Source organism: Nesoenas mayeri, assembly GCF_963082525.1.
Source record: "Nesoenas mayeri genome assembly, chromosome: 4".
Lineage (NCBI taxonomy): Eukaryota > Metazoa > Chordata > Aves > Columbiformes > Columbidae > Nesoenas > Nesoenas mayeri.
In genome coordinates, this window is record NC_137540.1 from 65,852,702 (window position 1) to 65,868,793 (window position 16,092).

The window sequence follows — 16,092 nt, forward strand, 5'->3', positions numbered from 1 at the left end:
ACAATCACCTCCCTGCCCGGCTGGCAATGCTGTGCTTGATGCACCCAGGACATGGTTGGCCCTCTTGGTTGCTAGGGCACACTGGTGACTCATGTTCAACTTGCTGTTGACCAGAAGCCCAAGATCCTTCTCTGTGGAGCTGCTTTCTGGCATCTCGTCCCCCAGTCTGTATGCAGAGCCAGAGTCCCAGGTGCCAAATTCAGCACTTGCCCCTGTTGAACTTCATGTGGTTGGTGATTGCCCAGTTCTCCAATTTGTTCAGATCCCTCTGCAGGGCCTCTCTGCCTTCGAGAGTGTCAACAGCTCCTCCCAATTTTGTGTCATCAACAAACTTACTAAGTAATCCCTCAAGTCCTAAGTCTAAGTCATTTATAAAGACACTGAAGAGTGCTGGCCCTAAGATAGATCCCTGCAGAACCCCACTAGTGACTGGTCGCTAGCCCAACATCACCCTATTTACTAGAACCCTTTGATCCTGACCCATCAGCCAATTGCTCACCCGCTGCACTGTGTGTTTACCCAGCTGTGTGCTGGACATCTTGTCCAGGAGGATACTCTAAGAGACAGTACCAAAGGCTTTACTAAAGTCCAAAAAGATCACGTTGACAGGCTTCCTTTGGTCAGCTAGGTGGGTAACCTTGTTGTAGAATGAAATTATGTTTGTTATGCAGGACTTTCCCCTCATGAACCCGTGCTGGCTGGGACCAATGACTGCATTGTTGTTCAGGTGTTTTTTGATAACTCCCAGAACAACCTTCTCCGTGATTTTGCCAGGAACAGAAGTGAGGCTGACAGGCTCACAGGCGGGGGTCATCCCTGTTTCTGAGCTGTCTCTCTGTCCATCTGCAGATTTACCTGGTGCCGGGTCTGCCTCTCTTGTCTCCTTGATCCGTCCTCTGCAGCAGAACTTACCATCACTGCCGCTGTGCTCCTCACTCGTCACTGACTGTTGCTCTCGGTTGTGCTGTGTTTAAATTTCCTCTGGTTGCCCCTGGCAATGCCCCCACCGCATCAGCCTCTTGATGATGACCCTCTCTACGATGATGTGTAACGTGCTTCCACTAGTGAATGCCCTAGAGAAGAGCCAGACATTTCAAAACTATTACCTTTTATGATCAGTTTATGTCATTTCAGGCTTGCCTCATTGCAGTGTGAGCCAGTTGTTCTCCGTCCAGTTGCTCTGAACACATTTTTCTGTTGAAGTGCTAACTCAGATGTTCATTCCCTCTTCAACATGTCTTATCTGTTAGAAACTGCTCCAGTCGGTAACCAGCTCATTTTAAGATTCTGACTTCTTAATATTCACTCCACATCCTCAAGTGCGTCATATGATGCTGGTACTAGATAAATAATACTACAGCTTCAAGTTGTGATATGATTAATGAGCTGACCACAACACTGAGGAGAAAAAACTATACTACATGCTTTCTATTAGTCCCACTAGGATTGCTTCATATGGCCTTTGGTTCTGTCCTGAGATTAGGGGATCAGTGTAGTGGATATTTCTCAGGGGCTGTCCTTAACATTCCCACCTTCCCTTCCCTTATGGCGGTTCTCATAGAGACTGGTTATTGCTTTGAAATACATCTGTGTGACAGCTTGAGGGGGCCTCTCCAAGAGTAAGTTAATACAAATTCTAGAGGAAACTGTGAATGCTTAGTATGAAAAGTGATATATTTTTCTGGGATATATGTACATGAATGCATATGCATATTCCATTATTGTGCTTTTACACAATTCAGTTGCACACATAAGCTGATTTTCTCATTCTCATTAATTTTCAGTGATATATTAGTGATCATATTCACTAATAACTAACATATATGAGGAATGATTTTGGGTGCAACTTCCAGGAAAAATCTGCAAGATTAAACTGCTATCTGAAAGGCATTTTATTTTACTCTCTTTTTGGAATTATGCTGGGTTGATTCTTTAGATATTGTTTTTACCACTGTGAAAGTAAAGGAACTCTATTTTTCACTCTGCAGCTTTGCTGCTCTTGAGTTATCAGGTCTTTATACCACCCAAGATAAAAATCATAACCTTGGCAGTACACTTTGTGTATTTTAGGAATGCCTTCTGAGAAGCAGCATCTCATTTACAATTGGGATCAGGAGCTAGAGTGATTTCTGTACCAGCTAAGCATATCTAATAACACATAAATGTTGCAAATTGTAAAAGCAAGAAAAATAGATTAGTTAGTTACTTAATCTGAAAAAATGTTGAGGGTATGACTGCTCTGTGCTGTGAAGTTCTATGAATATTGCCCTGAGACTGGCAGTATTGCCACAAAGAATGTTTACTCTCAAAACTCCTGTAGACATGCAGGTTTGTGTGATGGCATCACTAGGAGTTTGATGCTGCTCTGTGCCCAGCAGCCTCGTGTCCAGTTTAGCCAAGAACCTTCTTCTAGGTGTTAACATTACATGTTCTTAATGGAAGTTAATGGACCTTAGTGGGGATGGCTCGTAAGTTTGCATTGTTGAGATTTTTGCTGGAGTGAGTCCAGCACTCCTTAGGATGGAATCCCCACAGCCAAATGCTCTATGTCTGATGGCAATTCAGTCTACTGCAGAGGTGTAGGTGCTTCTTGGACATGGCTGCTGTGTTCTTAAATAAGAAGTTTTCCTGTATTTTGACCTCTTACTTGGCTCAAAGGAGGTTTTTTTCCGTTCAAGATCAGTTTAGAGAGGTCAGGAATATGAGGTGTCTTGATTTCTGCCAATATGCAGGATAATGGAATTTAAAAATGGTGTGCCTCATCTCTCTTGCCACTTGCTGCAGAAATCTGTGGCAAGTCAGATGTCATTATGGACATTTTTACTTTTTTTTTTTTCCTATTTTAATACTAGAGAAGTGGAAATGAAAATAAAAGCTAGAATTATAATTAAGATCAGTTGCTGAAGCCAAAAGAGACAGCACAATTGTAATATGTTAGAAGATTGGCTTCTTTTAGAGAAAGTGCTGATTAAGATCAAATTTATCTTGAGCTTACATTTTGATTGGACCTAAATGGATGGGAGGGGGTTATATTTCAGACACAGGACAAATGATGCATGTTAATATCCTGTGTTTATTGCCACTTGAAATTACAGCATAGCTTTGAATTGCTGCCAAATCTACAGTTAAGACTCCCTAGTAATCACTATGATTATTCCAAGTCTTCATGGTAGTAGTGGAAAAAGTATGATACGTAAGCTACTGTAGCCTGAGCTGTCAGAGTATTTTTATCCTTTGGGGGTCAGATAGTGATTCCACCCAGCAGAGGGAATGGTTAGACATGCTCATTGCTCAATGAATCCTGAAAGAGAGATTAAATAAATGGATTTAATTACGTTATTTTCAGATTTATTTGGCTTTTATATTACCTCCTGCCTCACTAGCTTTTCCTGAACTGAGGAAAAGTGAAGCTTTTCTTTGCGTTTGGAATGCTGTAATTCATTTGGCATGGTGTGGTATTTTTCATTTTTATTAAAAATCTTTTTTGCTTTCCTCCCTGTTGGTCTATACCATATCATATTTCTGCTCATTTTCTTTACAGTTCATGGGATAGTTAATCTATTTGAAATATTCTTTTACCTCTGCTTAGCGACTGGAAGTTGTAGCTTTACATCTAATCTGAATGTATACACATGTGTTATTGTGGTTTATTTAGCTGATGGGAGATTAGGAAGTGAGGTCAGGGATAAACAGCATAATCTAAAGTTACTATTTACTAAAAAAAGTTAGAAGAGTCTCACAAGAGGGAGAGTTGCTCTGTAAAAAGTTGTTTAAAAGAAGCTTAAGTGAAATTTAGATGTGATTCGAATCTGTTCTGTTTTTCGGATACACAATTATTCAAGCAAGTAGTTGTTTATTTTGAGTTAAAACCCTCAGCTATCAGTGTTAGCTCTTCAGACACTATGTCCCAGTTGCATCCCTTCATCAGTTACTAGCAGGAAGATTTTGCTATTTGTTCCACTTACAAAGTAAATAGAACTTGTTATGGAAAGCATTTAATGTGAGTACAACATTTACTCTGGAATATTTTCCTCAGTAAGTAGTGTTAGCCAGCAGGCAAGTCTGAGCACCCAGTGTGTTAGCTATGGGAAGCAAATCTGTATGTGTGGCACATAATGATCATTTTAAACTATTGAAATATAAATCAGAAACTGAGTGAAAGTAAAAAAAATATTTCATTAAATGAATTCTGATGTGTGTGTGGATAGAAGTATAGTTAGGGACTCTGCCGTGTATGATTAGATGTCTACAGTCTTTAGGCTATTTTTTTCTGATAGATTTAACTCTGAAAGATGCATAATATTTTTTAAGGACAGCATTAGCAAATCTCTCAGCATGTTTGCATTTCATTATATTAATAGCTAGCATTTTTCTTGTGACTTCAGTTTCCAGAACAATGTTCTCTGCAAGCTGCTCTTGGGTCGTCATTATGAAACTTAGATGTGCCTATACTCAAGGTTCATTAACAGTAAAAAACCGCTCCCAAATTTATAAGACTAATTCATTTATTATTTTGAAGGCAATATTTTTGTATTTTTGGAAGCATAAGATTTGTTGGGCCAGAAAAAGACAGCAAGATGGTGTAGTCCAGAGAATACCATTCTTTACAAGTGTGGTTTATGCCTTTTCTGGAGTATATGCCATACTGATTTGTTGTCTTAGTTGTGTAAATTTTAAAAACCATTTACAGGAGAGTAACAGAGAGCTACTGCTGTGCTGCTTCTAGTGATACAGCATGGAAAGACTTGTAGACACTGCAAGCTATGCATGGTTCTCAGGACCAGCCTTGTGCATGTGTGAAAATGTGAGGATGTTCCTGGACACAAGGTTCAGCAGGAATTGTGGAGCTCACTCTGCAGCCTTTCTTTTGGAGTTTACTTTAGCACAGGACTGAGTTCTTCTTTTTGTCATCTGATCAGGAACCAGCAGGAATTAGTACTATATAGTTCATTTCGTTTGAATTCATTTCTTTCCAAGAAAAACAATGTTTTGAGCCTGAGCTGCAGATGGTGGAGTGACAAGGGAAGTACAGATCTCCATCCTGGGCATAAATACTGTGACAGCACGTTCAACTTTAGGTTGGTATCATGACCTCTGCAGAAAATTTGCCAAATGAGAGTGTTACAAGAATCTTTGAACACTGTATCTAGGCCACCAGCAGCATACTTGGAGTGTATATAGTGATACATTAAACAGATACTGTTTGAAGAGTTTTTCAAGAGACAGGCAGCCATTGGATACAGTAGGAATAAGAGATGGCATTTGTGAAGGTGCCACTTATAGAGGCTTTCTAATAAAAATGACACACTTTCCTAGGCTTGGGTATTGTATATCATTAAAAAAAATACAAGATCATAGCAAGGTTATGGGCTATTATCTTGCTCTTCTAACTGACCTAACCGCACAACTAATAGAAGTAGGTTTGGCTTAATATATACTTTAATATGGGGTTTCAGCCATGGACAAAGTATGTGCAATTCTCTCTCTTGTTCAACAATGTACATCAATATGTGCCCCATTTTAGGTATATGAAAGCTATGTTGAAATTGGCACAACAGTGTATATGCTTCATGTATAAGTGCACATGCTTAAGTAACCTGTCAAATTAGAACATCTATAAATGTTGTGTTTATGGTTTTCCCCCCAAGACCAATTGCAGTAAAAGCTCAGTCCAGCTATCATATTTGTCTAATTCATTAGAAATTTCAATTTTTTAACTTCAGCTTTGCTCTTAAAAAGTGACAACATAAAAACTGTACTGTTTTGTCTAATGTATTTCTTTCTCTCTATTCACGCGATTGCAATTCTGTTTGCATATCTCAGTGCCATTTCTCTCTGTAAGCCATTTACAGTCACCGTATCACAGTGATCAGGATTGTGTGGTGTCTGCTGCATCATTTGCTGAATATTATAAACACATTTTGAATTCATAACTTTTTAAAATTTTTTTTTAAGTGTGAGCCAAATAGAGCCCAGTTAGGGTTTGAAAATACATGTTTTGTTTGTAGGGTGTCAGTTGATAAAAGCATATTTTGAATGCAAACTGGGCCTGTTTGATCTGGAATGACAATGAAAATGGATCCTCACATTCCAACTTTTAGAACCATGCTATAACATTCTGGCCAACTGCAAAAGCTGAAGAACTTAAAGAGAGTGAAATTCTGATTAAATTATGTGAGGATCATTTCTTTGTTGCTGAAAACCTGACATGATGTTCACACAAGGAGACAGCTCGGGCTATTACTTTGTCTGAGTCAGGGTATTACCTGGACCTGAGAAGGAAATGCAAATAATTGGCATATTTTTCTGCATCAAAGTGAATTGCTGTTTTATCAAAAATGTGTCAGCAGGAGGAGAATGGTGAAGCAGTGGAGAGATGTTATGTACTTGTTCTTTCTCCTGGGTCATTCTTCTGATATAACAGTGATTATTTTTACATTTAGTATTTACAAAGACAGCCTCACTAGATAAAGTGATGTATTTATATGGACATGCTAAAATGAGTCATTACTAGCATTAATTCTTTTTTGGTTAGTCTGAAGATTTTCTCATATGCTTTATGAATCTTGCATGCAGACCAAAATCCAAGGCAGTCATTTTGAGTAGAGATGGGGAGCGTGATCAATTTATTGTTATTTGCAGGAGAAGTTATATAATTTAACATTCACAGATTTGGTCAAGGAAAATGAATAGGATCTTGTGGTCCTTAGATGCTTTTGAGTTTCTTGTCCGCAAAGTTTTGATATGTAATGTGTGTACAAAATCTGACATTTACACAAGAAAAATATGGCTGTTGTCTGTTAGAAAACTGTTTTATGAATATATGTTGTTGGTTTTGTCTTTTAGATAATTCTTGTAAGCTCTTCCCATAATGACCGTGACCAAAGTCTTTTCATAAGCACGGATGAAGGAGCCACTTTCCAGAAACAACCCATTACTTTCTTTGTGGAAACTCTCCTTTTTCATCCAAAAGAAGAAGATAAAGTACTTGCTTATACCAAGGAAGGCAAGGTAAAGTGCAAAAATACTGCATTGGCTTGAGATTTAGGAATTCCTCTGTTAAGGAGAAATAAAACAGTTCTGATATGCTGATCAGTGTTGGGTTTTATGAAATATCAATTGTCCAGAAGGAAGCTATGTTTGTTTCTTGAGGCACTTATTTAAATATTTATTACATGCAACTCAAAATCTTTGTTTTTACAGTAATTTCAATCCTGTCATTTTCAATTGATATGTATATGGGTAGTATTTATACTCTTGTATAAGATAGTTCCATACTGTCTCTAAACTGTGTTCCTCCCTAGAAAGTGACCATAAGCAATTGCTCTGTAATTTATAGTGTAGTATAAAGTTAATGAAGCTGAAATAGTGCCTCCAAAGGCCATTCATGGCATGTAAAATAAAGTAATATAAAATAAACTGCACAGTTGTGCAGCAGAAGAGGATTTTGGGAATCGCTGAATCTGTAGAAATATAAAATAATTCTCTCATAATGTATTTGTACCACTTTCAGATTTGGGAGTTGTATCACGTGGTTTGTAAGTTTTGACCATTTTTCAGATTTCTTCTGGTTAATTTATAAAGTCATTTTTCTGGATGGGTTAGACTAAACACTGATGAGTGAGCACACACTCTGTAAGTGTGCAGTTCATCTCCTTTTCACAGTGCCAAAATTGCACCTGTAATGTCACTGTGATTCTGGTCTTGGTAGTGGCCTTGACTTACCTCCATCATTAGTCCTGTTACAAACTGAAATTAGATAAACTCTAGTCTGTGTTAACCCTTGTCAGACTTCCTGGAAGGTTTATATTTAGGTGGTCAGAGTAGTCAGAGCAAGTTTTTCATGCTGCAACCAAATCCCGCCCTCATTGCAGTGCTGTTATATCAAGTCATTGTCTTCTGGGGTATTTTGTGGGATATATAAATTAACAGCTGATCTCAAACCAATGCAAGCTTACAGGTATTTGAAAATAAGGATAGAACTAGAATAAAAAAAGTATAGCAAACCAAACTCAGTCAGAGATTACATGAAATGTTTTAGTTAGTAGCTTCAATTTGAAATCCTAACACAATTACAAGTGTGTTGAATGCATGTTAAGTAAACAAAATACTTCTGGGAAGCCTGAAGCTATGAAAAGGTCTTTTTTTCACTTGGACTTTTGTTTCTGGTGATAGATAGAATTCCTGAATTTTTTATAGTTGGAAGATCAGTTGTCTTGAAAAAATAATGGCAGAAACTTTCACTGTAAGAGTCCAAATAAGTGCATTGATGAAGTTGTCCAGCCACAGCAAGTGGCTAGAAATATTTGCCAGGAATGAGGAGGAGATGGGAGCTCCAAGTGGAGCATTTGCTTTGTGTTTTGGTGAATTATGCATGATAAGGAGGTTTTCAGACAATTTATACTTGGATCATCTTCCAAACAGAGTAATACTATAATTTGCCACTTTTAAAATGTGACTGGTCAAAAAAAAATACAAAATATTCAGTAAAGAATAGCCCTGCATTAGTAGCAGGAAGGGTTAGGCAATCTGATAGACTTTCCTCACACTTGCAATGTGATCCCAAAAGAGTGACTGGATGAGTCCTACATCTTTGCCTAAAATGTGTAGGAATGAAGGATGCTTTTCACTATAACTGGGTCAGTAACCTGCTTACATTTTGTATGGATTCCAATATATTTGATCTAGTGGGGAGGGGAAGGTGGAGTGGTGTTGGTAAAGGAGGAGCTGAAAATCAAAATTATAATTTGACATAAAAAGAAGTCACTGTGTTAAAATCACTGGTCTTGAGAGACAGTGTTGAACTGAATTTGGCCTAGGGAGATGGTATTTGAGTTAAGTAACTTAACCTTCACTGAAAGGAAATAGTATCAGGATGTAACACAATCTAGAGCCCAGGAGAAGCCGTTACCTGCTGTAACTCAAATTATTTCTTAAAAAGGCAGTTTTGAGAATACAAGGAGTACAAGATGACATCCTTCATAAATAGCAATCAAGTTTCTTTGTCTACTGGAGCATCACAGCCTTTCTCACAACTTCTGATTTGATTTAGGGCTTATTTTATATTGCAAAATATGCGTTGTTCTTCCATTCAGAACCCTAGATTTTGTTTAAATAAAGCTCTTGCCTCTGGCTGACACTATAAATCAATGCAAATCCAGTCAATGTGGTTGGATTAATCCATTTACTGCCTCGAATCTATACTTTCTTTTTCTGGCTGCTTCAGTTATAATAAATAACAATCAGCTATTCACTGAGCCTATATACATGCTTCTAGATTACTTTTTTTTTTTTAAACTCAACAGGAATGCAGTAGATTTTAATTGTTCCTTTGGAAGCTGAAAGGATGAAAAATGGCAAAACCGAGAAAAACATTTTCAAGTGTTTCAAAAAAGTGATTCTACACATTTATTACATGCGTGGCAATAAACATTTTAACAACCGTTAGATGTGTTTGCTGAAGCCAGAGATTTTAGCTGTCCACTAATACAACTCTTTTCACCTCATATCTTATCTCATTTAGTGGTTTTATTACATGTACCTGTTAAAAACAAAAACACACATGGTTCATGGGGTTTTTTTATTAAGGGAAGTTGAATGTGTGCATGTGTATTTAGATCTGAGGTTGGAGACTTTTTGGTCACTGATCATTTCTGTCTGTGCATTGAGTGGGTGAAGGCCTGAAGTGAGCAATATGAGTCCTGATTGTAGTTTCTTACCCAAACTGCGGTCTACCTGCTTTAATTGAGCATGCAGTGGGACAAAGCCCAGTCATTGTGAAAAGCAGAGTAACTGGGAAATACTGTTTTATCTCTAATTCAGATTTTAGTAAATTTACCCATAGAGCTTATGCTGAGATAAATTATCTCAGCCTTTACATATTAATAGTGCTGGTTTCCTGTAGATCTTAATATATAGTAGTGTTGTGTGGTTTATGGTGGTCGTGGTGGTTTTGGTGTTTTTGTGATTTTTTTTTTTTTTTGTCGGCCTTTTTTTTTTTTCCATTTGTCATTGAACCTGTCATTTTAAAACAAAAACACATCTAGTCCTCATAAGATACTTTGCCCCAGAACAATCAGAAACTGAACTGGTGACTTATTCTGACATCAGAGAATAACAATTTTACTTGCCTTTCTTTCCCTATTAGAAATATTAAGAGAGAAACGATTATATGTAAATTGGATCAAATAAGAAGTGCATACAGACAGCAGGGGGTCTTAAATCTGTCTTTTTAGAAGTCCAGTAGATATTTCCTATTTTAACTAAAAGAAACACATTATAAAGGCAAATGTTGAAGGAGGGGGATTTTCTAATAGCTATTTTATATCCCATGTTCTTCTGGGGAAAACAGCTTTCATCTGCACTCTTGATATCTATCCGTCTTATTAGCATTTTCTTTCATACTAGGGGTGAACTGTTCAGAGGGAAAGTGGAGCTGGAGCTCTCTTCCTCATAGAATAATAGAATCATTTCAGTTGGAAGAGACCCTCAGGATCATCAAGTCCAAGCATAACCTAACTAGCACTAAACCATGTCCCTAAGTACCTCGTCTAAACTCCTTTTAAACTCCTCCAGGGATGGTGACTCCACCACTTCCCTGGGCAGCCTGTTCCAATGCCCAACAACCCTTTCCAGGAAGAATTTTCTCCTAATATCCAATCTAAACCTCTCCTGGTGCAACTTGAGGCCATTTCCTCTTGTCCTATCACTTGTTACTTGGGAGAAGAGACCAACCCCCCCATGCTACAACCTCCTTTCAGGCAGTTGCAGACAGCGAAAAGGTCTCCACTCAGCCTCCTTTTCTCCAGACTGAACAGCCCCAGTTCCGTCAACTGCTCCTCATCACACTTGTGCTCCAGACCCCTCACCAGCTTTGTTGCCTCATCTGCACTCTCTCTAGTATTTCATTGTCCTTCTTATGAGGCGACCTTCTGCCTCTGCTGGGTGACCATTTCTGACAGGTCACAAACTGGTATCCATGAAGCAAGCCCTAAAGTACATTTCTCCTCATCAAATCCCTTAGGCATTTCTGTAATATCTTTGGTGCTGTTTTAGCAGAGTTTAAAATCCATTGATTTTCTGTCTTAAGTGTTTTTGAAGGAATTAAGGCTTGAAGCACAAGGGGAACATTTGTGCTTGTTTGGTGAATGAATGAGAAGAAGAAAAGTGTCCTTTTGCCATCTGAGGTAGAAAAGAACTGTGAATTGTTTTCATGATTCACGAGAAGACATTGTAATTGAGTTTTGGTCATTATAGATTATGTTTTAACAGATTTTGTCTATGGAAGGTTATTACTCTGAAAAACATCATAGGGAGTTCCTGATAAAGATTTTTTTTTTTTTATTGGTGTACAATCTGTCATTTTAATAGTGACATAGGACCTGTCTATGAAGATGTGCATCATTAACAATTTCCTATCATCTAATTTTACTTTAATTGTTATTATTTTGTAGGTTTATGTATCCATTGACTTGGGGAAAAAATGGATCCTTCTGCAGGAACGAGTTTCGAAAGATCATATTTTTTGGTAAGTAGCCTGTTATTTTCCAAATACAAAATGATCAGCAAAAGAATCTCATTATAATCAAGAAAGATGTTTTCAGAGGTACTGATGGGGACAGTACAAGTCTTTGGCATCTTTTGCAGCTTGAGTATGTCAGTGTTGCTGTGTCCACTATTGCAAATTCATTCGCCAGTGATTATACCGGGTGTCAGCACTTAAAAGGGTTATAGGTTTGGATCTATGGAGCCCAAGATTTAAAGACAGCTGTAATGTCCAATGAAATTGCTTTTTGTTTTACTGGTGAAATTGATCTTTAGAAAGGAAAGAAGTCTTTTTGCCGAGAAAAATCTATAACAATTTTTTAAGAGAGGTTGAATCAGACTTATTAACTGAAGTCATATATAAACTTAGACTATTAAGGAAACTGGAGAAAAATATGATGCTATTGAGTACACATATATCAAATTATTTCATTTTCAGCCCAAATATTTTGCAGTCTATCAAAATGTTTAACAAGTGATTTAAGCAGGTTGACAAAATAAGTCAACGCCTGTTTTTTATACAAATGAAATTAATTTGAAAAGTATAGAACTTCTTTTACACAAAATGTAGCTTTTTGATAGTGTTTTTAATTGATTTTGCATTTTTAAATGGTCATTTGTACACTCAGCATTTATCTGATCTCTACTGAAAAAGCCAGAGAATTGCCCCTTGCACATTTTACTTCAGTGTGTAAGTATAGACTCTGCATAACTGTATCATTGCCAATAATTGGTACTTTTTATTACAGGATTAGTCATAGCATGGTAGACATTTCTGTTCCCTAAATGTCTTTTGATTTTAGCTGTAGAAGGACTCTGATCTGTGTCAATTACATGAAGTACAATTAGCCATGTGTCTATGGAGCAATGTATGGCTTTAAGCAAAATTTTGCGGTTTGCTGGTAGCGTTGCCAGTATTGAAATGGATTTACCTGATCTTGGTTGCAAGATTTGTGGTGTGTTTGGCATACATGCTGTCATCCTTGTTTCTCAGGTAGCTGCTTTTCTCATAAGTTGAAATATATGCTTATCCTGGCCATACTTGGAGAAAAACAAACCAAACAAGCCCCCAACCTGCTTAAATGACTGGTTTAGAGGCTACAAAGCACACAGAGCTGTTACGATACCTACAGATAGATTGGCCCAAAGTGTAACCTGACCTGGGGGGATGTTGTCCATCCACAGATCAAAGCCTGCTTGAAAGATCTGGGAGCACAAGACCTAACCCACCTCACTGCCCTCTTGGTATGATTATCTCTGGCCATATCAAGGGAGCTTTTTCATACTTCCAAGTGCGTAATTTTCAATCTGCAACCTACTTACAGTCCATACTTTAAAAAAACCAGCCTGCAGTTGGTTTGTAACACCCATCTGATTTACTTCAGTTTGTCTCAGCCTTTTCTGCTGAAATACTTGAATCAGCCTGACACTTTCTGCTTACTTGCTCCTGCAAAATGTAGCCTCATTGAAGAACTTACTTCTGCACAGCAGCTGGAGTTTCATGGACGATACACTTTACAGGTCTTAACTACCACATGAAAGAGAATAATCACTTAAAAGTAACACAGTGGCTCAGAAATGTCACGTCTGCCTTATGACTGATTTTTCTTTAGCAAGATTATACAGGGTATAAATCAGGAGGGCATGTGGCTCTGTCGTTAATCAAAGGAGTTCTTCAAATGTATTAGGTCTGAAAACCATCAAAGCCACTAACAGGTAAGAAAGGACAGAAAGCCCCTCCCTTGCAGACTTGTTTAGTGATGTTTTTCTTATCTGAGTCTAGGTATATTTAGCACATTTACATTATGAAAAAGGTAGCATACCACTGAAATACGTGTCAGTTTTGGTCTGACCCAAACAATCTGTCAATGGTTTCTTTTTGCTTGTTTGTTTGGTGGCTTGTTTTGTGTATGGGGTTTTTTGTTTTTGATTGTTTGTTTGTTTTAATGTAAGAATTAAAGACAGCAAGTGTATGTTTAATATTAAGTCTGTATTTTGCTGTGTTTCATGAATCCTTATGTTTCCTTATATCATTCAGACACAATCAGGAAAGTGTCCTGGAGCTTTGATAGGAATAACTCCTTTGCAGTACTTCAGAGTCATGGTTGTTCATAAACGTCACACTCCTCTCAGATAAGAATAATAAATTTTACGAGTCTGTACATTCATAACAGAAATACTTTCTAGGCTTTTGTTTCCCCTTTTCTGCATATAGACCATTCTGACTTCTCTCAAGAACTGTATCAACCAGCAACAGCAAGAATTTGGGAGCAGAATTTTAGTGCCTCATGAGTACCAAATGATCCTTCTCTTAAACTTCCACATAAATAAAGATCTATAAATATCTTTTACTTCCAATATCATATGGGACATTGCATTTTATAAAGAATCTGCTGCGAGTGGAGGGTTGGACATGTTGGATTCCCAGTGGGAGTTTCTCTGTCACTGTTATCCAAATGCTGGATAGAAAATGTATTTGTGTAGTAACTTTCAACAGATGTTAGAATATGGGCTTTGTCATACCTTGACTATTGGGACATTAAATCCAGTACTGTTTTCTTGGCAATATATAATATCTGCTGTATTAAAGATAGGTGAAATTAATTCAAACTAATAGTACATCTCTTATAAATGAGGGCATGTGTCTTACTGATACTGGCTGGTTGTGTCAGGCACATTTGACTGGCCAGATCTTTAGCAGATGTTTCTTTTTTTATTTCAGTTGAGCACTACCACTGAATTTGATAATATAGCCTAATTTTTATTTCAGCCTGATAATTACAAATATTGTCAGTCATAATATTTTCCTATGCTTTGTAAAAACAATTTCTTTTCTGTGCCTGCAGCACCAACCAGATTTTTGTGCATTTCCTGAAGAAGCTTTGTATTTACTGAATGAAAATCTGAATGCAATTAATTTAATGGCATATCTTATGTATTTGTATTAAGGGAAGGTCAGTAGGGACTGAGTATTTTAAATTATTTTTGTGCAGATATATTACTATAGGTTTATAAGCAATATATTAAAATAACATTCTAGGCTTTGTTTTTTTTTTCAAGTGTTTTGGACCATCCTTTAAGTCTCTTTGCAGATTTAATATATGAAATTGGTCTTTCATGATAGTGGAACTAATGGAAAGATGATTCATATCAGTAGAGAGTGTATACTACCATCTCTATTTTAGGAACACAAGAATATTTTCTTCCCATCTGTGATATAGTGTGTCATTTTCTTACCCCCTCATAGCTGTTTTCCCAAGTTGTTTAATTTATTCTTTTGGAAAGAAAAGTTGACTAATCTTTCATAGCTATTTTTCTTCCTTTAGCATCTTAGGAGACAACACAGGCTTCCTAAAGATGATCCAAGTCTGTCAGTGTTTAAGAGGCATTTGGACAATGCCCTTAATAACATACTTGAACTTTTGGTCAGCCCTAAAGTGGCCAAGCAGTTGGACTAGATGATTGGTTTAGGTCCCTTCCAACTTAAAATATTTTAGTCTTGTCTGTTCTAAAAACATAACAGCTCTAAGGCTACAGAGAGATATAAAGATAGTTGCAAAACAGATGTATTCTAGAAATATCTTTGTTTTTCTTTGATTGTTTTCTCATCCAAGTTGAAGCAAAAAAATCAAAATATAGAAAAAAAAAACCCAACAAACAAAAATCCCTGTTTATAAAAAATGGAAATACTGAAAATAAATGTTCCGACATTATTAATTTAAAAACTTTTTACAATTATTTAAAGGAAAATCATGAAATGTGGATTTGAAATTAACTTAATAAACTTAATACTAAGTCCCGTTGCAGTTCAAAACAAAACTCTTATTTTTTCTCAACATTTAGATTATTTTTCTCTATTAACATTAGCTAGGAAGGTTAAAATCCTTTTTTATGTAGTGTGGAACCTTTTAATTTTGAGCAAATTCTTGTGCTGTAAAATTAAGAAACTTTGTGATCAGTTTTACTGCTGCATATAAACTGCAACCGGCCATGCAGTATTGCCCCAGTGTGATGATTTCTGTTTAAGGGATGTCATAGTACTCAACCTGTATAGGTAATTTTTCTGGTTCTTGGTGTATTGGTAGGAGGGAATGCAAAGACATTGCTTTAGAGAATTATATGACCTATCCCAGTGAAACATTAAGCACCCACATGTCACATGGTACGTAATTGGTTTTATATATCAAGCCCATTTTAAAAAAAAAAGTGTAGTGTGTTATGTGGTAATCCTTGAGAAGAAGAGAGCAGTGCAGTTTGGGATTCCTCTGACTCTGCTGCTATTCTCTCAGTCCCCAAGGCTTATACACCAGTTAAGTTCCTTTTGATTTCTCAAAATAGAGCTTAGCAATACATAAGCAAAGAATAGATTGTGAATCAGCTGTCTACACCAGCACAAACTGACCCCAGGAAAGTAAGTTGAGAATTGGTAATTACCAGAGAATTAGGCTCAGCACGTTTCCTTTATGGCTGTGTCTTGGAGACTCAGAAATGCTTCACCCTCAACTCACTAGGACATGCGAGTCCTATGCTGTGGGTATCTGTTGCTCT

The 16,092-nt window shown here is 37.1% G+C and overlaps 1 protein-coding gene across 1 annotated transcript in view; it reads left to right on the forward strand.

The window, feature by feature from the left end:
* The window catches only part of SORCS2 (sortilin related VPS10 domain containing receptor 2), a gene marked incomplete at both ends in the record, with an annotated part of 545,731 nt that overhangs the window by 435,848 nt on the left and 93,791 nt on the right, over positions 1-16,092 (forward strand). Inside the window, 2 exons of the mRNA XM_080344448.1 lie at positions 6,847-7,011; positions 11,454-11,527. Coding sequence (XP_080200574.1) covers positions 6,847-7,011; positions 11,454-11,527 — 239 coding nt within the window. The remainder of the gene's footprint in view (positions 1-6,846; positions 7,012-11,453; positions 11,528-16,092) is intronic.